This window comes from Lissotriton helveticus, chromosome 4_1 (assembly GCF_964261635.1).
Source record: "Lissotriton helveticus chromosome 4_1, aLisHel1.1, whole genome shotgun sequence".
Taxonomy (NCBI): Eukaryota; Metazoa; Chordata; class Amphibia; order Caudata; family Salamandridae; genus Lissotriton; species Lissotriton helveticus.
The window spans coordinates 542,120,402-542,148,109 of NC_136063.1; the positions used below are offsets into that span (position 1 = coordinate 542,120,402).

General features: G+C 45.0%; 1 protein-coding gene across 1 annotated transcript in view; it reads right to left on the reverse strand.

Annotated features, from left to right (window-relative positions):
* Positions 1-27,708, reverse strand: part of CRISPLD1 (cysteine rich secretory protein LCCL domain containing 1) — a 313,945-nt gene that overhangs the window by 119,338 nt on the left and 166,899 nt on the right. The window contains exons 11-13 of the mRNA XM_078687130.1: positions 26,832-26,875; positions 25,637-25,709; positions 2,540-2,615 (exon numbers count right to left, since the gene is read on the reverse strand). Coding sequence (XP_078543256.1) covers positions 2,540-2,615; positions 25,637-25,709; positions 26,832-26,875 — 193 coding nt within the window. The remainder of the gene's footprint in view (positions 1-2,539; positions 2,616-25,636; positions 25,710-26,831; positions 26,876-27,708) is intronic.

The following is a 27,708-nucleotide window of genomic DNA, read 5'->3' on the forward strand; positions in this document are numbered from 1 at the left end:
ATAAGGACTGATTTAGTAGGTAAAATGGACTAACAAGTAAAAAATGAATAAAATGATTTATACTCATGTAGCAGTACTATTATGAAAAAACTGCAATTTTCAAATGTCACAACAAATGTGCTTAATCGTTTATAAATGATTTGGAAATGAGTTCATGCTTAATTGAAGATAGACAGACCATAGACTTCGACCAATGGAAATCATGCAAACTGCACAAAAGCTACTTTGTGGGATGGAACTATGAACGATTGGGAATATAACTGCCCCGTAGGAAAAGGACTGCGGGGGCTATTCTCACAAAATGTCCTAACGGCCTGACATGATGTTGGCCTCAACTCGGACTCCCTTGAACTGAACTCTTCCATTTACCCATGCACTTGCTAGCTGGTGAAGGTGAGCAGGCTAAACATTTAGGCTGAAAGGTTAAAGACTCTGCCTATTGTACGCTGTGCTTTAGCGTCCCACTGGGCTCTTGTCAAGTCATCATTCCTGATAAATCTGCAAAATAATCTTTGGTTTGTATGATTCTTGATTGCATTATGCTCTCTCTCTCTCACCAGGTTTTATATTGAAGATGTACTTTGCTCTGAGTTGTGATGTATTGTGATTTATCTGTATTCAATTGATAACCAATATTAAATTAATCTAATGTATTTTTGTGCCTTGACCAATCAACTAGAAGACTAGATAAAGATGTTCCTTGCTATGACTATTCATGCGTATGTCATTTATTAGTGTTGAGTCATTTGATATTTACACATATTATTGCTGGTTAGAAAGGCACTTCTTTATTCTAGGTACTCATGAAGGAGTGTCCTCCGTCTCTGCTTATCCTAGTCCCTATTAGCTAGATCAAAAGATCAATTATAGGACCCTTTTATTAAAGTGATTTGGTTTGATATTAGTTATGAAGAGTTTATATAGGCCAAACTCTGTGGTACTTTGATTTTTGGTAGCTGAGGTTGTGTGTGTGGAAAAATGTAGAATGTCCTTCCGCTGTATCAGGTCCACCCAGCTCGTCTTCCTGCAAGCAGGAGAAAAAGACATCCCCACACCCAGGCCATAGTTTTTTTATCTGGGGTAGTTTTCACGCCTCATTATTATTAAATATCAGGCACCCTAGCTGGTGGGTAACAAGGTGTACTTAGGGATGAAGTATTAATATTTAGAAGCAGGGCTTCCTGTCTGTCAAAAAGGGTTATTTTGCCAGAAGATTTTTAGGCTGCTGCAGTCAGACTACATATTGTAGGCCAGAAGCCATGCTTTACACTGCTCCTCGATGGCACAGTAGATCCTGCAGGCAAGTTAAATATGGCAACCAGGTGTAAGCCAATTTAACCAGGTTTGGGGGGGGGGCTCATGAATTTTACTCCTGTTTAACAGGGGGTAAAAGTCCAGCAAAATGTCCAGAAAAAGCGGGGTGACAAAGCAAAAGTAAATTTGCTACACTGTTGCTAATCAAGTGATATGCACTTCTGGTTTTTTTGTGGATAAGATGAAGTATTCACAGTGAGTTGTTGTACTCAGTCATTCAGGTACTTTAGATGGTGGTAGTGCATCTATACATGTATGAAGAGTGCCAAAGGTTAGTAAGGTATCTCTCCAACTGCTATTAGTCACCTAGAGATGGGAGCTCTGTGGTTTGGCCGGTCAAGGTACATTGAATCAGTGCGTACAATTCAGGCAAAAGTGGTAGGTCCACTACTACAATTCGATTTCATGTGCTAATTTGCAACATATTATGTTGTTCTTTTCTTTATACGGCAGTTAGCTTTATTTGGCATGGCAAAAATATTGTTTAATCGAATTTTGTCTATGTAGACAAATGATAAACAATGATTTTTGATGCCACAAACATCACTAATGGCTTTCACAAGAACCAGAGGTTAGCAATAGTGTTTTCCTCCTGGAGTCGTTTCTCCTGTACCAAAAAAGTAGTGAGTTTCTTAGAAACCATGCATTTTTAACATAATGCCACAATGCCAGTCAATGTATGGGAAGTCTCTTGACAAAGTACGAGACTGAATTCAAGAGCTGGCCTACACTATGGGACTTATCAGGAAAAAGAAATAAAAATACAATCAGCAATTTACATATCCGCTTTAAAATAATTTTTCATTTTTTTCTATTTTCATACTCCTCCGGTAGTAAGCCAGGAAACCTGCCCCAGATGCACTTTTCTCTGCCAGGAAGGTAATTTACTCCTGTCAGGGCTCCATTTGAAGAATTGCTGGCAGATATAAATGAGAAACTGACATTGTCAGTCGAAAATACCTTTGCGAATAGGTGCCACAGATTCCTTGTGATCACCTATAATAAAAGCCACAATGGTACATCAGGTCATGTCTCGAAGGTAGGTCACAAGACTGAATGATCAAGATGCGCACAAGAGAGATATTGCCGGCCATACCAATATCTGTATCAAAATAGGGCTTGTAAATTAATTGCTTCTATCCCTGTCTGAGGTCTCTAGACACTATCCAAATCGTTCCTTACAAATAAAGCAGAGCATGAATGTATCACTAAGATTTATACTTACATCACTGTAAATTTTGCTTCCAATTACACGGGCATATTGTGGATTCGCCTGCATACAATTTCGAGGACAGTAAATCCTACGAAAACAAAAAAAATATAAAACCATTTTATCGCTCCTGGTAGACGAAGTCAGCATTGTGATGCACTGTAACATAGCAAAGGAGGCCAACAAAATGTATAGCTTAATGCACGAGTCATTAAAATGATGAGCATGTACACTACCTGCTCCTTCTCAGGTACATTATTATTATTTAACAATTAGATTATTTGACAAATTATCTAATGTCAAATGATAACCGGATCATAAACTGCCTTATGGAAGGCACATTTCAAAAAATCAAGTTCCTTGTTCCAAATGTTTTTACAATAATGATAAAATAATTTTTACAGAAGTTTAGCCATTTTGGTCACTTGATATAAAAGATGCCACTGTTCACCATCTAAATGCCAACCCATTTGATATGGTATGGCATTTATTAAATTATGTTTGACAATTTTGCTTTCTGAATATCGCCTCATTTGATTAATAATAGAAAATCCGTTTCAATTTGGGAGCTTTATTTGTAAAAGATATTTAGGCGCAATATTTGGTCAGACTATGTTTTTGTCCAATATATTCCACATGCAACCTTTTTCTTTATCCACATCAAAAGGATTAGTAACTGAGCAGACCTTGCCATGATTAAAAATTATGATCTGTCAGACACAGGATTGTTAGTGAATCATCCGGGCGCTTTAATAACCTATATTTTGGCAGATTTACTCAAAATTATTCGTGTGCTATTTGTTTAATTGACATGTTTTTTCACTGCAAACGTAAAAACAATGCCCCAATCTATTCCGTGTGCACTGCAGACTTTAATGTTATATATTGCAACACAAGAAGTTCCCCAACACGAGAGCACATTTGTTACAAATATATTGATGATTCATGATGCAAGAGCAACTGCGTTGCTTAACTAAAGCGATTAATGCTTTGAAAATAAATTACATTGACTACAGATAATGCAAAATTAGCGTTATGAATACCGTTATTTCTTTTGTACTTTTTAAATTGTTGCTACTGTGACCATTTGTCTATTATACTGTAATTTCGACCTGGGTCTGGTAGCATTTCGGGTAACCCCATTGATACTAAACACAACTTTCTAAAAGTGACCTTTTCAGAATTTGTATTTTAAATCCAAACTCCCCATGAGTTAGGATTTTAAATTTGGATTACAGATACACCAAGCTTGAACAGGTGATATCTTCCCATTATGTAATTACACTTACAAATGTAATAAGGTAACTTAATTGTTATCCTATAGGGGATATAGGACTTGCAGTAGTGAAAAACGAATTTAGGAATATTTCATTTCCAGGAAATATAAAACTTGAAAGTACATGTACAGCTTTTTAAGTACACTGCACCCTGCCCTTTGGGTCTCAAGTGTCTTCTTTTAGGGGTGACATATGTATTAAAAAGGAAGGATAGGGTATAAATAATATATATATATTACCTACTGGCGGTCGCCAGTAGGTATATATAGTTAGGATTTTTTCTCTATGGGATTTTTGAAAATTCTATGTCTAATAACTTTGGCGTTTGTGGACGGAATTGGCTGAAATTTTCAGGAAAATGGAACATTTTGTTTCTGAGCAGCCCCTGAAAATTTGGGGGGGGTTCATCAAGGGGGGGCCGAGAAAAAAGGGGGGTCCCAAAACGCGTTTTTCCCATGTTAATTTCCATAGGGCGGTTGGCCTCACTTTTAGCCCGAACGGCTGAATGGATTTGCACGAAACTTGGCAAAATTGTAGGGACTGGTAGCCCGATGTGCCTTTGCTAGGTCTCAATATATGTGCTCCAGTGGATTTTGAGAAATTAACGTTAAAAAAAAGATATATATCTGTAACAGCGCTCCGGAAAGCGCTCCGCTTCGCGTACTTTTCGCGTTACGGAGCTTTGCGAAGCGAAGCTGATTGGTTCTCCGGCATCTGTAAACATTCCAAACAGTCCGTAGCGGCCGCCATCTTGTCTCTCGGTAGGATCGAGAGACAAGAGGAGGCCAAAGCGAACGGGCAAATGACCATAAGGGGGCATAGTAGATCCTCCCTGACCCCCTAGGTTTGATGTGGAGGTTTTAAAAGGGCCCCGCGGGGCAAAAAAAAAAAAAAAAAAACCAACGGCTGAATGGATTTGCATGAAACTTGCCAAAATTGTAGGGACCGGTAGCCCGATGTGCCTTTGCTGGGTCTCAATATATGTGCTCCAGTGGATTTTGAGAAATTAACATTAAAAAAAAGATATATATCTGTGACAGCGTCCCGGGTAGCGCTCCGTTTCGCGTACTTTTCGCGTTACGGAGCTTTGCGAAGCAAAGCTGATTGGCTCTCCGGTGTCTGTAAACATTCCAAACAGTACGGTGCGGCCGCCATCTTGTCTCTCGGTAGGATCGAGAGACAAGAGGAGGCCAAAGCGAAGGGGCAAATGACCATAAGGGGGCATAGTAGATCCTCCCTGACCCCTAGGTTTGATGTGGAGGCTTTAAAAGGGCTCCGCGGGGCAAATTTTTTTTAAAAAAAATCATTTTTTGGTGGGGTGCGCCCGGTTCGCGTAACGGGAAGCGGACTGGGGAGCGAACTACAAGGAAACAAGAATGATTGACTTTTAACTTATTGTATGTTTATAGACTTTTTTTTTCTTTTTTTTCTGCTGAGTGACGTCTCGGCCTATCTCCACGGGATGCAGTCCCTACCATCTCGGCGTTTAAGCCCAGGGGGACCGGTAGTGTGGGAGAGATAACGTCTGTTAACGTTCGATTCGAAGGAAATCAGGAAGTGTTGATAAACATTGTCTGCGCCATCTTGCCTTTTTTCAAATGCCACACTTTTGTCGTGCACGGCCGCCATTTTAGATGCCTTGACCAGACCCACTCTGTGCACGCTGTCGATCCTTAGCATGGCTCCCCACCCTCGCAAGCATCTCCCCCAGGCACTGGTCACCCCCGCTCTCTATCTTATGCATGGGCAATAAACCTCCCCCCATCTGCGCTGCTCTTCCCTGAGAATCACACCCTGTGCCCGCCCGACACCTCCCTTTCGCCCTATTCACTACCGCACCCTCTGACACTCCTCTTCCTCTGTGTCCGATTGTCCAGGCCGGTCCCAGGCTATCAGCTAGCCCTGCAGATGTAGTTTATGGCCCCAGCTGTAAAGAATCACCCCTCTTCAAAGGATTTACAGTAGATCAAGGCCCCCACCCGATGAGATCCGTCACACCACACGCGTTCCTACTATCTGAAAACCATCCAGTATTGTGATTGGGGAGGGGACCGAGCCTGAAGCGGAAGATTCCAGGGATGCCTCTTTGTACATCAAAGTTTTTACAATTATGTGTCACATAAAAAATATATAGCACTCCAACAAAGTAGTAGGATTATAAAACTTTAATAACTTATCAATATATACAACGCAACAAAAACAGTAAAAACATTTAAACATTTTTAGGAAAAAAGAAGCAACAATGGTCAGTAGCTGTGTTTTGTGCGAATAGTCCCAAGGCAGCACAACGTGCTGAGTTCTGGACGGCACCCAGGTGATGTTGCCTGGGTGCCGCACTGGTTTTGGGTATCCTACAATGCAGCTCCGAAAAATGGCGTGGGGCGTCCCTGGGGGTGGCCTCGTCAGTAGCGGTCTGTTGTGTGAATAGTCCCAAGGCAGCAGAACGCGCTGAGATGTGGATGGCACCCAGGTGATGTCCAGTAAGTTGCCGCACTGGTTTTGGTATCCTACAATGCTGCTCCGAATAACGGCATGGGGCGTCCCGGGGGGTGGCTCGTCAGTAGCGGTCTGTTGTGCAAATAGTCCCAAGGCAGCAGAACGCGCTGAGATGTGGATGGCACCCAGGTGATGTCAAGTAAGTTGCCGCACTGGTTTTGGCATCCTACAATGCTGCTCCGAATAACGGCGTGGGGCGCCGGGGGGGGGGGGTGAGGCGGCGTGAACGGGCCTCCCCAGGTGGAGGCTCGTCTGCTGTAGTGGGGCGCCCCTTTACCGTTTCAGTTGCCATTCCGCTCACTTTTGGTACACTGTGCCAAAATCCGCCATTCAGCTGAGTTGCGCCCACTGTTGCGGTGCAGCGATAGGCGGCTGCCACAGGACTCTCAAAATGGCGGCAGGCTCTTTCCTTTTTGGGCCTGGTCCACTGAAATGGCCCTGGGACACCTTGGAAATCGGACGCTTGTCTGCTAGGTCTTGGACCCCATTCTCGAAAGCGTCCCCTCAGCCTTGAAGATTCTACAAAAGTCTTGGGGGCCCCCGACTCCTGCAGGCTTCCGGTGGGGAGCGGCTGCCATGATTGCTCGCGGAATGACCACGACGGAGCCACGAGATGGTGGTGCTTTCATGCTGACGCCAGCTTCAGTCTGAAACATCCAGAAACAAGGTGGGGCTTTCATCGTTTGGGAAAAAAAAAAAGTTTTCATCCAATGAAAAGTGTTATTTTTAGATCATATGATCAAGCCTTCCATCATTAGGAAACCAAAAGTAAAATGAACCAATGAAAAGTTTTATAAACAAGTCACATGACCTGTTATGCGGCATAGGGTATAAAAAGCGTAGAAAATCCGTTGGCACGTGAGGCGGCGTCAGTAGCGGACCGATGTGCGAATAGGCCGAAGGCAGCACAACGCGCCAAGATCCGGATGGCACCGAGGTGGGGTCCAGCAAGTTGCCGCACTGGTGTGGCCATCCTACAATGCTGTGCCGAAAGTCGGCGTGGGGCGCCCCGTTGGCCTGTGAGTTCGCGTCAGTAGCGGACCGATGTGCGAATAGGCCGAAGGCAGCACAACGCGCCAAGATTCGGATGGCACCGAGGTGGGGTCCAGCAAGTTGCCGCACTGGTGTGGCCATCCTACAATGCTGCGCCGAAAGTCGGCGTGGGGTGCCCCGTTGGCCTGTGAGGCGGCGTCAGTAGCGGACCGATGTGCGAATAGGCCGAAGGCAGCACAACGCGCCAAGATCCGGATGGCACCGAGGTGGTGTCCAGCAAGTTGCCGCACTGGTGTGGCCATCCTACAATGCTGCGCCGAAAGTCGGCGTGGGGCGCCCCGTTGGCCTGTGAGGTGGCGTCAGTAGCGGACCGATGTGCGAATAGGGCCAAAGGCAGCGCAACGCGCCAAGATCCGGATGGCACCGAGATGGGGTCCAGCAAGTTGCCGCACTGGTGTGGCCATCCTACAATGCTGCACCGAAAGTCGGCGTGGGGCGCTCCGTTGGCCTGTGAGTTCGCGTCAGTCAGTGGGGGTTGTTTGAGGATCTGACTGCATTGGAAAGCAATGTGATGCTGTGCGTCGCCCCCAAGATGAAGGTTCCTCGGCTGCAGTGGGGCGCCCCTTGGTGTTTCACTCGCTATGCAGCTGAGTTGCGTGCGCACTTGCGGCGAATAGGCCGAAGGCAGCACAACAATATTTTCGGAATGGAAGACACCACAAGGCGCTGAGATTCGGTTGGCACCGAGGTGGTGTCTAGCAAATTGCCGCACTGGTGTGGCCATCCTACAATGCTGCTCCGAATAACGGCGTGGGGTGCCCGAAGGGGGTGGGGAGGCGGTGTGAACGGGCCCCCCCAGGTGGAGGCTCGTCTGCTGTAGTGGGGCGCCCCTTTACCGTTTCAGTTGCCATTCAGCTGAGTTTCGGCCGCTCTTGATGCTACAGCGATAGGCGGCTGCAACAGGACTCTCAAAATAGCGGCCTGTTCTTTGGATTTGGGCCTGGTCCACTAAAATGGCCCTGGGACACCTTAGAACTCGGACGCTCGAATTTTTTTTCCTTTCCTCTACATGCAAAAAAGGTAAATGCCCGGTACGTTACCTGCCTCATCTGCCACGATGTACTCTCCAGAGGAACCGAAAAAAAATATAGTTATGGTAACTATACCATGCATCGTCATTTGGAGAGGTGGCACCGATTAATTATAGTGCTGCACAAAAGAGAGATTTGGAGGAGAACCCCCGACTTGCCAGTACATTCACCAAAGAAGTGGCACTGACAGCATCAGAGGCAAGGGAAACGGTCCCAAATATTTAGAAGAACTTTGGAAAGATTAAAATGACATGTTTAGATTGTGGCAAATTAATTTCATGTGGACAGATGAGTGTTACTCTAATAAATACAGCATATGAACATCATCATAGTCGATGGTTGGTGGAGACATTTTGACTATATCCTGGACCTGCCCGTCCTCGCCCAAAATGGCGCCGGAATAAATGGGACTCGTAACTCCTTGTTGTGTACTGGTTGCACAACCTTGATATCACGAGATACGTATGCAGTTTTGAAGCACATGGCGGGCGGGGACGAGAATTGATTGAATATTTCGACATCCCTATTGATATTAAGTTCTGATGTGTTATTGATTACTGTACTATTGAAAGTTCGAATTAACGTCACCCATGGTACTTGCCCGCAAATGTATATCTAGATAATTTTATTGTAACTGGCCCTGTCGTATTTTAATTATAAAATGTACGTCCACCGATTCCGCAACTGTTAGACACCTTAGTTCTTGCAACCTAATGGCCCGCCCGTTACGTTCCTCTACAGTGTAAATGTCTACTCATCATATACGATTACAGTTTGCTCCGTGGCCGGCCCACGTGGTTATAGGCCCGTATTTGTATACTGACATTTTCACAATAAAGGTTTTTTAAAGAAAACATGGTAGTAGTATTTACATTGGTAAAGTTTTTAAAAATAGTCACTGTTTTAGAATCAGTAAAAGGCAAGTGAAATAAAGCAGTCCAATTACATGAAGGGTAAAAGGTATAATACGCAGGAACGCAGTAAAGATAAATGGTCAAGGGCTGTTGTGTTTTCTACTCCTGCAACATAAAGTGATCGATAAGAATCTGATATTCAGGCGTATCGGCGACTAAGACAGCAGGCCGAGCCTCTTTTGCTCAACGGCTCCGTCATGGGACGAAGAAACGCCCTTTTTCTCGAAAAAGGAATAGATTTTACTTGCAGGACAGTTGTAAATTTTCCGGGAAAGTACATTAGCCTGGAACATTATAACATATGTTCAAGAAAAAATAATGTTCGAAAGTAATAAAAAGCGTAATTTTTAGGTCATATGACCAAGCCTTTCATCATTAGAATAAGAAAAGTAAAATGAACCAGTGAAAAGTTTTATTAACAAGTCACATGACCTGTTATCTTTACGTTACGCACTGCGCGCCGCGCCCCGGATCGCTTCCGGGAAGCTGCGCTTCGCGCACCGGAGCACTTCCGGATGCGCTAACACGGCACGTCATATGACGCATTACGCGACAACGCAGGTCCAGAATATAGTCAAAATGTCTCCACCAACCAGCGGTCGGAACACAACCCCTTTCAGCAGGCTAAATAGTTCTGTTAAATGACAACAGAAGGGACAGGCAACAAGAACCATCAGTCAAAGAGGGGAGGGCAAGTTCTTCTCTACCGGGTCACGTTGGGGCGCTACCGGAACTGATCGAATTGGTAGTCTACAGTGTTTCTGGGTGTTTCAGACTGAAGCTGGCGTCAGCATGAGAGCACCACCATCTCGTAGCTCCGTCGTGGCCATTCCACGAGCAATCATGGCAGCCGCTCCCCACCAGAAGCCTGCGGGAGTCGGGGGCCCCCAAGACTTTTGTAGAATCGTCAAGGCTGAGGGGGCGCTTTCGAGAATGGAGCCCAAGCTCTAGCAGACAAGCATCCGAGTTCCAAGGTGTCGCAGGGCCATTTTAGTGGACCACGCCCAAATCTGAAGAGCCGGCCGCCATTTTGAGAGTCCTGTGGCAGCCGCCTATCGCTGCACCGCAAGAGCGGGAGCAACTCAACTACATGGTGAGCGAGACGCTGTAGTCGAAAGAGCGGGCGGTAAACAGCTGAATAGCGGAAGAGGCACAGTGTAGGAAAAGCGGGCGGAATGGCAACTGAAACGGTAAAGGGGCGCCCAACTACAGCGTGTCTTTAGGTGAAACGGATTGTGGGACAAGGTCAAGAATGGAAGAGTCACCAAAAGGCAAAAAGTTCCGCTTGACCCCGGGAGCCGGCCACCTATGTCGGGGGCGATCTCAGGCCACACCAGGGCAACACGACTTGGGGAGGGGGCCGGAGCCAAGCGCCCCCTCCGAGTCCGCGCCATCACACCATCCCTCGGGGGCCTCCGTCAAGCGGTTCAGGGTGGCACCGCATCACATTGTTTTCAAATGCAGTCACGTCCTCAAACAGCCCCCACTTACATTGAGAATAGTGAAGCTGTAGCAAGTGCAAATAAGCTTCAGACAGTGTTACAAGCACTCCTCAAAACTTTGAACTATCAGAGTGCATGAGTTTCATGCTCGATCGATTGAGCTAGCCAGATCGGGCAACAAAAAGTATAAAATAGTTATGTAAATAGTTATTTAATAAAATGTTTTACCCTGTTACTTTGCTGGTGTGTTGTATATATTTGTAATATTTGCATAGAGTTTATCGTTATTTTGGGCGGGGTGGGTGGCGGAGCCGAGCTGTCTTGCAGCCATCATGGTGAGGGGCTCAGTTCATCTCACTAGTTTCGTATTTCTCATGAGGGGTTGTTCCTAATGTTTCTATTTTAGCGAGGTCAAAAAGAGATCCCATTGGTGGCCTACTGATTTTGCTCGATTCCTTTTGTTTTTTTACACAATTTTTCACTATCTGCAAAGACTAAACAGAGTATTGCGACTCTGTGCTTGTTTGTAAATAGAGAATGAACCAAAGAGAACCAATTCTAAAACAGTAAATGCTTGGATAACAATCAATCAAATGGAGAGAGAAGCAGGCACGACGGATTACAACGGGGGCAAAGGCCTGCGTTAACTACCCTTCACTATCTGCAAAGAGAGAGTACTCCTAATAGAAATGAGGGGGGGGGGGGCAGCATTCAAAGCAGATCAGTGTGCATAAACACGAAAATGTTTTTACTTACCATGTACTTGACATTCGACAGCTTATGATATTTGCTATTAAAAAACCATTGAAATTCACTGAAAAAACCATAGGTTAGAGACCATATATAGTTAGGAATTAGCATTTAAAAAACCTTGAAAATTCACTGAAAAAACCATAGGTTATAGACCATATATAGTTAGGAATTAGCATTTAAAAAACCTTATTTTACTCACACAAAACCATTGAAATTCCATATATAGTTAGTTGCACTAACTATATATCGCGCACCCGCAATCCACTGCTGATGATGTCACATATTACATCATTCATGACATGGTCAGTGACATCACTGATGACATCACTGATGACATCTCAAATGACATCACTGATGACATCACTGATGACATCTCATTTGACATCATTCTTGTGCTAATACGATAAACCTCTTCAGACTCTAATATAACCTTAGATACACTCAGTGTATACAGACACTCACACACTGTCACTCATCCATGGAGTTACTCACACACCTAGTCAGTCATGCAAAGAAACAATCTCACCTCCATTTCCTCAACTATACAGTTATACACACCTTACTTATTCAAACATATACTAACACATATTTACTCTCTTATACAATCCCTGATACAAGTTCACAATGATCCATACAGCCACTCACACATTCAGTGGCTCTCATGCACAGTTATTTATATATGCCAACTCTCACATGTACTGTGTTTTACATATGTACTTACTATGACATGTAGCATTGAGATATCCATTCACTCATCAATACACTCATGCACACAGTCAACCGCCCATGTAGCTGTTTCCACATGCACTCTTGAACTCATACACCTAGTGAATCAACTGCTCACACATCTATGCACAGAGTCACACACCTCCCAGCCACCCCCACACAAACTCAATCTCCCATACAAATACTTGGGCAACCAATCAATAACACATATAACCTCTCGTATAGCTAATGATCAACACATGCAGCAGTTTACATCACAACAGACATACTGATGCACATATTCAGACAGTTTAGTCACTAACACATGCATTTAGTACGACACATTTATTCACTCACTCATACAGTCAGTCACGCACCTACTAAATCCTTCATCCAGACACTTATACATCCACTCATTCTTCAATAAATCAAACATATTTAAACTTTACAGAAACACACAGTCACTGGATGATGTCATCAGTGATGTCATCAGTGATGTCATTTGAGATGTCATCAGTGATGTCATCAGTGATGTCATTTGAGATGTTATCAGTGATGTCATTTGAGATGTCATCAGTGATGTCATCAGTGATGTCATTTGAGATGTCAGTGTGTGAGTGTCTGTATACACTGAGTGTATCTAAGGTTATATTAGAGTCTGAAGAGGTTTATCGTATTAGCACAAGAATGATGTCAAATGAGATGTCATCAGTGATGTCATCAGTGATGTCATTTGAGATGTCATCAGTGATGTCATCAGTGATGTCACTGACCATGTCATGAATGATGTAATATGTGGCATCATCAGCAGTGGATTGCGGGTGCGCGATATATAGTTAGTGCAACTAACTATATATGGAATTTCAATGGTTTTGTGTGAGTAAAATAAGGTTTTTTAAATGCTAATTCCTAACTATATATGGTCTATAACCTATGGTTTTTTCAGTGAATATATATATATATATATATATATATATATATATATATATATATATATATATATATATATATATATATATATATATATATATATATATTACCTACTGGCGGTCGCCAGTAGGTATATATAGTTAGGATTTTTTCCCTATGGGATTTTTGAAAATTCTATGTCTAATAACTTTGGCGTTTGTGGACGGAATTGGCTGAAATTTTCAGGAAAATGGCACATTTTGTTTCTGAGCAGCCCCTGAAAATTTTGGGGGGGTTCGTCAAGGGGGGGCCGAGAAAAAAGGGGGGTCCCAAAACGCGTTTTTCCCATGTTAATTTCCATAGGGCGGTTGGCCTCACTTTTAGCCCGAACGGCTGAATGGATTTGCACGAAACTTTGCAAAATTGTAGGGACTGGTAGCCCGATGTGCCTTTTGTAGGTCTCAATATATGTGCTCCAGTGGATTTTGAGAAATTAACGTTTAAAAAAAGATATATATCTGTAACAGCGGACCGGGCAGCGCCCCAGGACGCGTACTTTTCGCGCAACGGAGCTTTGTGAAGCGAAGCTGATTGGTTCTCCGGCGTCTGTCAACATTCCAAACAGTCCGTAGCGGCCGCCATCTTGTCTCTCGGTAGGATCGAGAGACAAGAGGAGGCCAAAGCGAAGGGGCAAATGACCATAAGGGGGCATAGTACATTGTCGCTCACCCCCTAGGTTTGATGTGGAGGTTTTAAAAGGGCCCCGCGGGGCAAAAAAAAATAAAAATAATAATAATCGAACAGCTGAATGGATTTGCACGAAACTTGGCAAAATTGTAGGGACTGGTAGCCCGATGTGCCTTTGCTAGATCTCAATATATGTGCTCCAGTGGATTTTGAGAAATTAACGTTCAAAAAAAGATATATATCTGTAACAGCGCACCGCTTCGCGTACTTTTCGCGTTACGGAGCTTTGCGAAGCGAAGCTGATTGGCTCTCCGGTGTCTGTAAACATTCCAAACAGTCCGTAGCGGCCGCCATCTTGTCTCTCGGTAGGATCGAACAGCTGAATGGATTTGCACGACACTTGGCAAAATTGTAGGGACTGGTAGCCCGATGTGCCTTTGCTAGGTCTCAATATATGTGCTTCAGTGCATTTTGAGAAATTAACGTTCAGAAACAAGATATATATCTGTAACAGCGCTCCGCGGAGATAAAATTATATGTGTATTACCTAGCTGTTGCTAACACCAGTTAGCGACGGCTAGTAGAAGATAGCGACCATCTTGGGCCCCACTTTGCATGTAAGTGATATTTATCACTAATGACATGCAAAGTGGGCATGCCAAGATGTTAGCGACTGGAAACAGTCGCTAACATCGCTATCTCCTATTATCAACTTTTAGAAATATTCGAGATAAGCGCGAATATCTCCAAAAGCTACCACCTGCCCTGAGCAGTTCTTAGCCATGTTATCCAATGGGAGGTGGATAACATGGCTAAGAGCATTAGCTCGGTAATGCATGAATATCGCTGAGTTTTCAGCGATATTAATGCATTGCGGTCGTTTTTTATCGTATTTCCGATAAACCTTGATAATAGCAAGGTTTATCTGCGATAATTTCTGACGGTAAAAAAATCGTTGCTAAGCATCGTTAGGGATAAATATCGCTTAACTTTGGTAATATGCCCCAACGTCTGTTAACGTTCGATTCGAAGGAAATCAGGAAGTGTTGAAAAACATTGTCTGCGCCATCTTGTCTTTTTTCAAATGCCACACTTTTGTCGTGCACGGCAGCCATTTTAGATGCCTTGACCAGACCCACTCTGTGCACGCTGTCGATCCTTAGCATGGCTCCCCACCCTCGCAAGCATCTCCCCCAGGCAGTGGTCACCCCCGCTCTCTGTCTTATGCATGGGTAATAAACCTCCCCCCATCTGCGCTGCTCTTCCCTGAGAATCACACCCTGTGCCCGCCCGACACCTCCCTTTCGCCCTATTCACTACCGCACCCTCTGACACTCCTTTTCCTCTGTGTCCGATTGTCCAGGCTGGTCCTAGGGTATCAGCTAGCCCTGCAGATGTAGTTTATGGCCACAGCTGTAAAGAATCACCCCTCTTCAAAGGAGTTATAGTAGATCAAGGCCCACACTCGATGAGATCCGTCACAGCAGAAGCGTTGCTATTATCTGAAAACCATCCTGTATTGTGATTGAGGAGGGGACCGAGCCTGAAGCGGAAGATTCCAGGGATGACTCTTTGTACATCAAAGTTTTTACAATTATGTGTCACATTAAAAATATATAGCACTCCGACAAAGTAGTAAGATTATAAAACTTTAATAATTTATAAATATATACAAGAAAACAAAAATAGTAATAACATATAAACATTTTTAGGGAAAAACAACGAAGTAGCGGTCGGCTGTGCGAATAGTCCCAACGCAGCACAACGTCCAGATTTCCGGCGTGGGGCGTCGCGGGGGGTGGGTCATCAGTAGCAAACTGTTGTGCGAATAGTTCCAAGGCAGCAGAACGCGCTGAAATCTAGATGACACGAAAGTGATGTCTAGTAAGTTGCCACCCAGCAAATAACGGCATGGGGCGTCGCGGGGGGTGGGTCATCAGTAGCAAACTGTTGCGCGAATAGTTCCAAGGCAGCAGAACGATGGCACCAAGGTGATGTCCAGTAAGTTGCCGCACTGGTTTTGGTATCCTACAATGCTGCTCCGAATAACGGCGTGGGGCGCCCCGGGGGAGGCGGCGTGAACGGGCCTCTCCAGGTGGAGTGTCATCTGTTGTAGTGGGGCGCCCCTTTACCGTTTCAGTTGCCATTCCGTCCGTTTTTGGTCCACTGTGTCAAAAGCCGCAATTCAGCTGAGTTGCGCCCACTCTTGCGGTGCAGCGATAGGCGGCTGTCACAGGACTCTCAAAATGGCGGCAGGCTGTTTCCTTTTTGGGCCTGGTCCACTGAAATGGCCCTGGGACACCTTGGAAATCGGACGCTTGTCTGCTAGGTCTTGGACCCCATTCTCGAAAGCGTCCCCTCCGCCTTGAGAATTCATCAAAAGTTTTGGGGGCTCCGACTCCTGCAGGCTTCTGGTGGGGAGCGGCTGCCATGATTGCTCGCGGAATGACCACGACTGAGCTACGAGATGGTGGTGCTCTCATGCTGACGCCAGCTTCAGTCTGAAACATCCAGAAACAAGGTGGGGCTTTCACCGTTTGGGGAAAAAAAAAAGTTTTCATCCAATGAAAAGTGTTGTTTTTAGGTCACATGATCAAGCCTTCCATCATTAGGAAACCAAAAGTAAAATGAACCAATGAAAAGTTTTATAAACAAGTCACATGACCTGTTATGCGGCATAGGGTGTAAAATGCGGAGAAAATACGTTGGCACGTGAGGCGGCGTCAGTAGCGGACCGATGTGCGAATAGGCCGAAGGCAACACAACGCGCCAAGATTCGGATGGCACCGAGGTGGTGTCCAGCAAGTTGCAGCACTGGTGTGGCCATCCTACAATGCTGAAAGTCGGCGTGGGGCGCCCCGTTGGCCTGTGAGTTTGCGTCAGTAGCGGACCGATGTGCGAATAGGCCGAAGGCAGCACAACGCGCCAAGATCCGGATGGCACCGAGGTGGTGTCTAGTAAGTTGCCGCACTGGTGTGGCCATCCAACAATGCTGAAAGTCGGCGTGGGGCGCCCCGTTGGCCTGTGAGTTTGCGTCAGTAGCGGACCGATGTGCGAATAGGCCGAAGGCAGCACAACGCGCCAAGATCCGGATGGCACCGAGGTGGTGTCTAGTAAGTTGCCGCACTGGTGTGGCCATCCTACAATGCTGAAAGTCGGCGTGGGGCGCCCCGTTGGACTGTGAGATGGCGTCAGTAGCGGACCGATGTGTGAATGGGGCCGAAGGCAGCGCAACAATATTTTCGGAATAGAAGACACCACTAGGCGCTGAGATGCCAAGATCCGGATGGCACCGAGGTGGTGTGTAGCAAGTTGCCGCACTGGTGTGGCCATCCTACAATGTTGAAAGTCGGCGTGGGGCGCCCCGTTGGCCTGTGAGTTTGCGTCAGTAGCGGACCGATGTGCGAATAGGCCGAAGGCAGCACAACGCGCCAAGATCCGGATGGCACCGAGGTGGTGTCTAGTAAGTTGTCGCACTTCTGTGGCCATCCTACAATGTTGAAAGTCGGCGTGGGGCACCCCGTTGGCCTGTGAGATGGCGTCAGTAGCGGACCGATGTGCGAATGGGGCCAAAGGCAGCGCAACAATATTTTCTGATTTGAAGACACCACAAGGCGCTGAGATGCCAAGATCCGGATGGCACCGAGGTGGTGTCTAGCAAGTTGTGGCACTGGTGTGGCCATCGTACAATGGTAAAAGTCGGCGTGGGGCGCCCTGTTGGCCTGTGAGATGGTGTCAGTAGCGGACTGATGTGTGAATGGGGCCAAAGGCAGCGCAACAATATTTTCTACAATATTTTCGGAGTAGAAGACACCACAAGGCGCTGAGATGCCAAGATCCGGATGGCACCGAGGTGATGTCTAAGTTGCGGACCGATGTGCGAATGGGGCCAAAGGCAGCTCAACAATATTTTCTGAAGAGAATACACCACAAGGCGCTGAGATGCCAAGATCCGGATGGCACCGAGGTGATGTCTAAGTTGCGGACCGATGTGCGAATGGGGCCAAAGGTAGCGTAACAAGATTTTCTGTATGGAAGATACCACTAGGCGTTGAGATGCCAAGATTCGGATGGCACCGAGGTGATGTCTAAGTTGCGGACCGATGTGCGAATGGGGCCAAAGGCAGCTCAACAATATTTTCTGAAGAGAATACACCACAAGGCGCTGAGATGCCAAGATCCGGATGGCACCGAGGTGATGTCTAAGTTGCGGACCGATGTGCGAATGGGGCCAAAGGTAGCGTAACAAGATTTTCTGTATGGAAGATACCACTAGGCGTTGAGATGCCAAGATTCGGATGGCACCGAGGTGATGTCTAGCAAGTTGTGCCACTGGTGTGGCCATCGTACAATGGTAAAAGTCGGCGTGGGGCGCCCTATTGGCCTGTGAGATGGTGTCAGTAGCGGACTGATGTGCGAATGGGGCCAAAGGCAGCGCAACAATATTTTCTGACTGACACCACAAGGCGCTGAGATGCCAAGATCCGGATGGCACCGAGGTGATGTCTAAGTTGCGGACTGATGTGCGAATGGGGCCAAAGGCAGCGTAACAATATTTTCTGTATGGAAGATACCACTAGGCGTTGAGATGCCAAGATTCGGATGGCACCGAGGTGATGTCTAGCAAGTTGGTGTGGTCATCCTACAATGCTGAAACTCGGCGTGGGTCACCCCATTAGCCTGTGAGATGGCGTCAGTAGCGGACCGATGTGCGAATAGGCCGAAGGCAGCACAACGCGCCAAGATCCGGATGTCACCGTGGTGGTTTCATAGTTGAGAGGCACTTCATCTGCAGTGGGGCGCCGAGATCCGGATGGCACCGAGGTGATGTCTAGCAAGTTGCTGTACTGGTGTGGTCATCCTACAATGCTGAAATGTAGTGGGGCGCCCATTTACCGTTTCAGTTGCCATTCAGCTGAGTTTCGGCTGCTCTTGATGCTACAGCGACAGGCGGCTGCAAGAGGACTCTCAAAATGGCGGCCTGTTCTTTGGATTTGGGCCTGGTCCACTAAAATGGCCCTGGGACACCTTAGAACTCGGACGCTCGATTTTTTTTTCCTTTCCTGTACATGCAAAAAAAGGTAAATGCCCGGTACGTTACACGCTTCATCTGCCACGATGAACTCTCCAGAGGAACCGAAAAAAAATATAGTTGTGGTAACTATACCATGCATCGTCATATGGAGAGGTGGCACCAATTAATTATAGTGCTGCATAAAAGAGAGATTTGGAGGAGAACCCCTGACCTGCTAGTACATTCATCAAAGAAGTGGCACTGAGAGCTTCAGAGGCAAGGGAAACGGTCCCAAATATTTAGAAGAACTTTGGAAAGATTAAAATGACATGTTTAGATTGTGGTAAATTAATTTCATGTGGACAGATGAGTGTTACTCTAATAAATACAGCATATGAACATCATCATAGTCGATGGTTGGTAGAGACATTTTGACTATATCCTGGACCTGCCCGTCCTCGCCCAAAATGGCGCCGGAATAAATGGGACTCGTAACTCCTTGTTGTGTACTGGTTGCAGAACCTTGAAATCACGAGATACGTATGCAGTTTTGAAGCACATGGCGGGCGGGGACGAGAATTGATTGAATATTTCGACATCCCTATTGATATTAAGTTCTGATGTGTTATTGATTACTGTACTGTTGAAAATTCGAATTAACGTCACCCATGGTACTTGCCCGCAAATGTATATCTAGATAATTTTATTGTAACTGGCCCTGTCGTATTTTAATTATAAAATGTACGTCCACCGATTCCGTAACTGTTAGACACCTTAGTTCTTGCAACCTAATGGCCCGCCCGTTACGTTCCTCTACAGTGTAAATGTCTATTCATCATATACGATTACAGTTTGCTCCGTGGCAGGCCCACGTGGTTATAGGCTCGTATTTGTATAATGAAATTTTCACAATAAAGGTTTTTAAAAGAAAACATGGTAGTAGTATATACATTGGTAAAGTTTTTAATAATAGTCACTGTTTTAGAATCATTAAAAGGCAAGTGAAATAAAGCAGACCAATTACATGAAGGGTAAAAGGTATAATACGAAGGAACGCAGTAAAGATAAATGGTCAAGGGCTGTTGTGTTTTCTATTCCTGCAACATAAAGTGATCGATAAGAATCTCATATTCAGGCGTATCGGCGACTAAGACAGCAGGTCGACCCTCTTTTGCTCAACGGCTCCGTCATGGGACGAAGAAACGCTCTTTTTCTCGAAAAAAGAATATATTTTACTTGCAGGACAGTTGTAAAATTTCCGGGAAAGTACATTAGCCTGGAACATTATAACATATATTTAAGAAAAAATAATGTTCGTAAGTAATTAAAAGCGTAATTTTTAGGTGATATGACCAAGGCTTTCATCATTAGAATAAGAAAAGTAAAATGAACCAATGAAAAGTTTTATTAACAAGTCACATGACTTGTTATGCTTACGTACGCGCTGCGCGCCCCGGATGACTTCCGGATGCGCTAACGCGGCGCGTCATATGACGCATTACGCGACAACGCAGGTCCAGAATATAGTCAAAATGTCTCCACCAACCAGCGGTCGAAACGCAACCCCTTTCAGCAGGCTAAATAGTTCTGTTAAATGACAACAGAAGGGACAGGCAACAAGAACCATCAGTCAAAGAGGGGAGGGCTAGTTCTTCTCTACCGGGTTACATTGGGGCGCTACCAGAACTGATCGAATTGGTAGTCTACAGTGTTTCTGGATGTTTCAGACTGAAGCTGGGGTTAGCATGAGAGCACCACCATTTCGTAGCTCCGTTGTGGCCATTCCGCAACCAATCATGGCAGCCGCTCTTTATCGTTATTTTGGGCGGGGTGGGTGGCGGAGCCGAGCTGTTTTGCAGCCATCATTGTGTGGAGTTCAGTTCATCTCACTAGTTTTGTATTTGTCATGAGGGGTTGTTCCTAATGTTTCTATTTTAGCGAGGTCAAAAAGAGATCCCATTAGTGGCCTACTGATTTTGCTCGATTCCTTTTCTTTTTTTTTTACACGATTTTTCGTTATCTGCAAAGACTAAACAGAGTATTGCGACTCTGTGTTTGTTTGTAAATAGAGAATGAACCAAAGAGAACTAATTCTAAAACAGTAAATACTTGGATAACAATCAATCAAATGGAGAGAGAAGCAGGCACGACGGATTACAACGGGGGCAAAGGCCTGCGTTAACTACCTTTCACTATCTGCAAAGAGAGAGTACTCCTAATAGAAATGAGGGGGGGGGGCACCATTCAAAGCAGATCAGTGTGCATAAACACGAAAATGTTTTCACTTACCACGTACTTGACATTCGACAGCTTATGATATTTGCTATTAAAAAACCATTGAAATTCACTGAAAAAACCATAGGTTATAGACCATATATAGTTAGGAATTAGCATTTACAAAACCTTGAAAATTCACTGAAAAAAACCATAGGTTATAGACCATATATAGTTAGGAATTAGCATTTAAAAAACCTTATTTTACTCACACAAAACCATTGAAATTCCATATATAGTTAGTTGCACTAACTATATATCGCGCACCCGCAATCCACTGCTGATCATGTCACATATTACATCATTCATGACATGGTCAGTGACATCACTGATGACATCACTGATGACATCTCAAATGACATCACTGATGAGATCACTGATGACATCTCATTTGACATCATTCTTGTGCTAATACGATAAACCTCTTCAGACTCTAATATAACCTTAGATACACTCAGTGTATACAGACACTCACACACTGCCACTCATCCATGGAGTTACTCACACACCCAGTCAGTCATGCAAAGAAACAATCTCACCTCCATTTCTTCAACTATACAGTTAAACACACCTTACTTATTGAAACATATACTAACACATATTTACTCTCTTATACAATCCCTGATACAAGTTCACAATGATCGATACAACCACTCACTCATTCAGTGGCTCTCATGCACAGTTATTTATATATGCCAACTCTCACATGTACTGTGTTTTACATATGTACTTACTATGACATGTAGCATTGAGATATCCATTCACTCATCAATACACTCATGCACACAGTCAACTGCCCATGTAGCTGTTTCCACATGCACTCTTGAACTCATACACCTAGTGAATAAACTGCTCACACATCTATGCATAGAGTCACACACCTTCCAGCCACCCCCACACAAACTCAATCTGCCATAGAAATACTTGGGCAACCAATTAATAACACATATAGCCTCTCGTATAGCTAATGATCAACACATGCAGCAGTTTACAGAACAACAGACATAATGATGCACAAATTAAGACAGTTTAGTCACTAACCCATGCACTCAGTGAGACACATTTAATCACTCACTCATACATTCAGTCATGCGCCTACTAAATCCTTCGTCCAGACACTTATACATCTACTCATTCTTCAATATGTAAAACATATTTAAACTTTACAGAAACACACAGTCACTGGATGACGTCATCAGTGATCTCATCAGTGATGTCATTTGAGATGTCATCAGTGATGTCATCAGTGATGTCACTGACCATGTCATGAATGATGTAATATGTGACATGATCAGCAGTGGATTGCGGGTGCGCGATATATAGTTAGTGCAACTGTAGGAAGGTAGAGCCCTGACTATGGTTGCCCCCAACTTTTTGCCTGGTGTTTTGCTGGTTTTCTGACTTAGTTGACCTGGGACCCTGCTATTCAGGGCCCCAGGCCTACTGCTCTCTCTGTAAAATGGATTCCATGTACCTTAGGTACATATCTAAATTGGATACTGAGTCACCTTATCAGTCCCTGTACAGTGTACCTTAGGTACCCAGGGCATAGGTGTACCCAGGGCCTACCAGGGGCTGCAGCATGTATTATGCCACCCCTGGCTGGCCATCCAAATCTGACACAACTGGCTGCTTGACAGCTGGGGCAAGGTGGTGTAATCACCCTTTGCTTTAGATATAGTATACCTATATCTAACCCTAAAATGGACACACAGATCTCCTATCAGTCACTCCTATGGCAGGCCTTAACAATCCTGAAGGCAGAGTGCTTGGAATCGTGTGAGATGGTGCTCTGGCATGAGCTGAGCCTGTCTGCGGCTTTCGGGATCTATCCCTTAGCCGTTTCCATGATATCGCATACCATATACTCTTAAGTGCATTATAATCCTCGCGGTTATGTGCCAACTCTGGTATCGCTTTATCAAAACATGTCGAGTAAGGTGTCATACGAATTGGAATACTAACCCCTCGCCAATTCTGGCGACGGGGTTAGCATTCCACCCTTCTAGAGGGACACGACATGTATGTAACCCCTAACCCCGGTTAAAGTCAGACAGAGCCTTAGTATCCACAAAATGGATGCTGCCACCGAGACACAAGTCTGCCCTCCTGCTGCTGGGAGTCCTCCCAGAGCAGGAGATAAGGACAAAGGGTTTCCTGCCAGGGGCGGTGCCAGCACCGTCCCAGACAGGGTTTTGTGTATTGTAGGTAGGCAGGGCTTTAGAGGAAGGTGACTGCACGTGGCACCCCGGTGCTCACTGTGCATAGGCTGGCTGGAACCAGTTCCAGGGTCACTCCAGACCCTGTGCTGGGGAAAAGCCCGCCAAGGAAGTGGGTGTAACCACCCCCCTCCTAGTCCCACCCATAGGGCAGGACTTAGTCGCGTGCCAGCCCCTTTTTACAGGATAAAGGTAGGAACTGGCCCCCTTCCAAATCAGATCATCTTGGAATCCTGAAACTACTTTCCACGAAAGGAACTCAAGACTTCTTCCTAAGATTTCTCCCTTGTGACTAAGGAGTAGTCACCCTGCATCCGCAGGCACCATCTACAGAACACTGCGGTCTGCTGCAAGTCCTTCCTCCGGAATCCGACTGCCCAGCTCGACGAGAACCGGCTTCCCTGGCACCTCTGACCTCTACCTACTTCATCAGTCACGCTGAGATTCGTGGGTGTGACGAGACCTCGAGGGACCGGCCATCTTCAAGACTGCACGACTTCTGAACAACAAGCCCGCCGAGTGAATTCCTGGTGAGTGCTTTGGGGTCCGAGAAGCCCCCACCCTGAGCAGCTCCAGCACCGAAGAGCAGCCCCCCAGCATCTCCACGATCTGCGTGGGGCCCTTCTGCTTTTTACTGCTCACCGCGTTGTTTGGCTACTAGCCCGCTGGCTTGTGGCCTTCCTGACGACGCCCGACGACATTTCTGCTGCTGGTCTGGTTGCTCCAGACTGGCCCTTGCTTCCCTCCATCGGAGAAGTACCTTGGACCCTCCTGGTCCACCCAAGACGCCATTTTAGGTCCACCGCGTGGGCCTTGCATTTGCCAAGACTTGTTGCCCAATCCTGGGTCCAGCGACGTCGACAGCAAGAACCTTCGTGGGACAGCTCGCACCTCCATCCTGGTCGCCGACAACGCCTCCTGGTCCGAGAGACTGCAGAGCCCAGCAGCGCCCACTCACCTGACTGCGGTGACTTCACCCGGTGCCATCCTGGTGCCCACTTAATCACTGGCTAGTGATTCAAGAACTTGGTCCCCTCTGCTTTCAGGTTTCCTTCTTCCTTGATCCAGGCTTGGATCCATCGAACTTTTCTTCACTGGTCGCCTGCCAGCAACTTCTTCCTTCCAGGCTCCTGGTCCGGCAACGAGATCCCCGACGTCTTTTCAGACCTATGCAGCTGCAGCCCCTGGGCTAGGTAACTTCGGCACTCCGGTGTCCCAGCATAGCCTCACTATCCAAGGGTCAGGATGCACTGTCATTTTCTCCCTACCAGGTCGGGTTCGCCCGTGAACACTAACTTTGTGAATTCTAGCTTCCATAGACTTTGTCCCGCATCCCGCGTGAGAGTGCACACTCTGCACCCGAGTCCCCTGGGCCTCCTAGTAGTAATCTAACGATTCCCTAGTCCAGTCCTAGCGATTCCAAAGCCTATTAGAACTGTTACTTACCTGCTAGTAATTCGCATTCCACTTTTAGAGTATATGGTTTTTCGTGCCCCTCGGGCATTTGTGTATAACGTGCTAACTTAAGTATTTTCGTAAGAGTTTTGTTGTGTGCTTAGCTCCCTGTCTCATAAAGAGCCAGGGTAGTCTTGTTATAAATAAATACACTGTTTATTTTCATAACAACTTGTGTGGTGTCCTTTCACTGGGTGTTCAAGGGGTAATGTGATGGTAAAACAGCTGGCTTAACACGCCCTCTAGAGTCTTAGCCTTAGACTGCTCGTATCCATGCTACTAGGATAGCTGGTCTATAAGGTTGACTTACAACCAATCATCAATAAGGGTTGTTTGGACTGATATATAGTGATCACTAGAATAGTGAACACTGCACATCAGGCCAACTTCTCACAGCAACTAACTATATATGGAATTTCAATGGTTTTGTGTGAGTAAAATAAGGTTTTTTAAATGCTAATTCCTAACTATATATGGTCTATAACCTATGGTTTTTTCAGTGAATATATATATATATATTTATATATATATATATATATACATATATACATATACACACATACAAACAAACACTAACAAGCAAAAACAATATAAAGAAATCATGTAGGGTAAAATAAATACTTTATAAATTATGGTACTCTTCATGGACTTGAAATAGACTAAGCATTCCAATTATGAGCAAGGGGCAGACCGAAAGCCACCACTAAGTATATGTTACTTTGGTTAAAATGCTATCTACCTCAGTTGGGATACTACAAAAATAGCAAGGCTTGCAAAGATTGCAATTTTATATTCTTTATTTTATTAATGGTAAACAGTACAGCTAAAAACACAAATATCGCCATTAGAAATCAGAGAAAGATTTCGGAATTCAAAAAATTACCTTGGACAGTGGGTGGCAGGTTTTTGAAATGGACATAACTGTTCAACAGTAGTTTCACAGGTGACTGCCTGAACTATACAAAGGAAAAAAACAATATTTAGAGTAGAATTAATACACATCGAGTCAGACAGCAGCAGAGGTATACCAATATGCCAAGGTAATAATATCATATAGTAAGTAAAGGTTTTCATGACTACTTTTTGGACCTCTTGCATGATAACTTACATGGCTGTATGCATGACAGCTTGCGTGACAAATGGCATGACATAGGGTAACTGTATTCATGACTGCTTGCGCTACAAATGGAGTGACATAGGGCAACTACATGGCAGTATCTCTTATTAAGCATTAAAAAAAATTCTCACACTACACTCAATTCAAGCTCATGCACAGAGGCAGACTCAAAAACAAAGTTAAAGCACAACTCCGGTCCTCAAGAACAGCACCCAAACTAGCCACATTGCAAAAGCACACTCTCAGGGCCTGATTAAGATGGCAGTCAGATTAGCGTCTGGCCGACATCATTGCAGGATCAATACCGGCTGACAGGTAGTTGGAGGTCTGCCTCCAAATTATGATCCGTCTGCTGGGTTGATGGTCGGAAACATCCCCTTTTCCATTGTGGCTTGTGCTGCAGGCCTGAAAAGGGCTGCAACACAAGCTGAAGTGGAAAAGGGGATGTTTTGAAACATCCATGCCCTGTGTGCCAGGCACTGCATGGCGCCTGGCACAAGCGGCATGGATGTTGAGCGTTCCCTGGCCTCTAGCAGAGACCCAGAGGCGATGTGTGCCCTGGTAGGGGCCCCCAAAGTCCCTTTTTCCTTCAGACTTTCTATGCCGGTTGGACTGCCATGGAAAGGCTGTCGGAAAGAGACATCGTAATCCCTACGGTGGTACCTGAGACGGCCCTGCCCCTATTGTGGGGAATACGATCTGACCAACAGTGTTCTTGAGCCTCTTGGAAGTGCTGGTCGATCCCTCTGACCGAAGTGGTCCGACCAACCACATCATAATGTAGTGGTCTGACTGCTCTGCTGGATGTCAGTGGGACAACCACCAACGGCCTGTTGATGGTGGCCCCACCGACAGCCTAATTGGCCCATCAGCCCATAATAGGAAAAAATATACAAAAGCACTTACAGTGCAATACAGTGAATGTCATTGAACATATTTCTGCATTAAAACAGACACTGACCTGATACTCTTGAAACAGTAAAGGAGTTAGCAGAGCGATATTTCCTGGAAAAAAAAGAAAGACCTAAACAATTTTTATCGAAAATGTTCACTCCGAAAATACCTACAAAGACCACTTCTGGATTAAGACTTTTGAAGCAATGCATTTTAAACACCATTATTTTCTTATGTTGTGAAGATACAGAAAAATCTAGAAGAAGCATCTTGGCATTTCAAACCATAAACGTATTTATCACATTGAAACATCAATCTAACCATAAGCATAGGTGATTTTCTGACAAAAACTCGATTACGTTAGTAAATGTAATTGGAATTACAGCAATCTGCTGGTTTGGGAAAGGAGAGAATTATCTCAGTTCTGACTTTAGCTGTGAAACAATGTTCAGTAGAATTTTGAATAGTCTGGGGTATAAGGTAGACTTTAGACAAAACGTGTGAGGTACTGTGAAGCATGCCTAACAAACCTCAACATGACTGTAGACACAAATAGGCCACAGGCAACTATACAGTAAAATATGCCATAAGCAAAATATACCAGAAACAGAAAATACAATGAGACATCAGTCGGTAGGTGTTTATTATGGACTGATAATATTTACACTTCAAGGAGAAAGAAGAAGGATATAACTGTAAAGTAATCAGATGACAGATCAGGATGAACTAGGGTTGCCTCAAATGTTTTGGGGGATTTATGTTGATTTATAAAAAATATACTTTTCTGAGGGTAAATGCGGATTCATTTGGCATTAAAGCTTCTTATTACAATAGTGTCAAATAACATTTGTATTATTCGCCTTTATGATTTTCTTTTAATTGATATACAATCTATATCTTGTGTACTCACAGCAACAGATATACGCATATACATATACTAAATG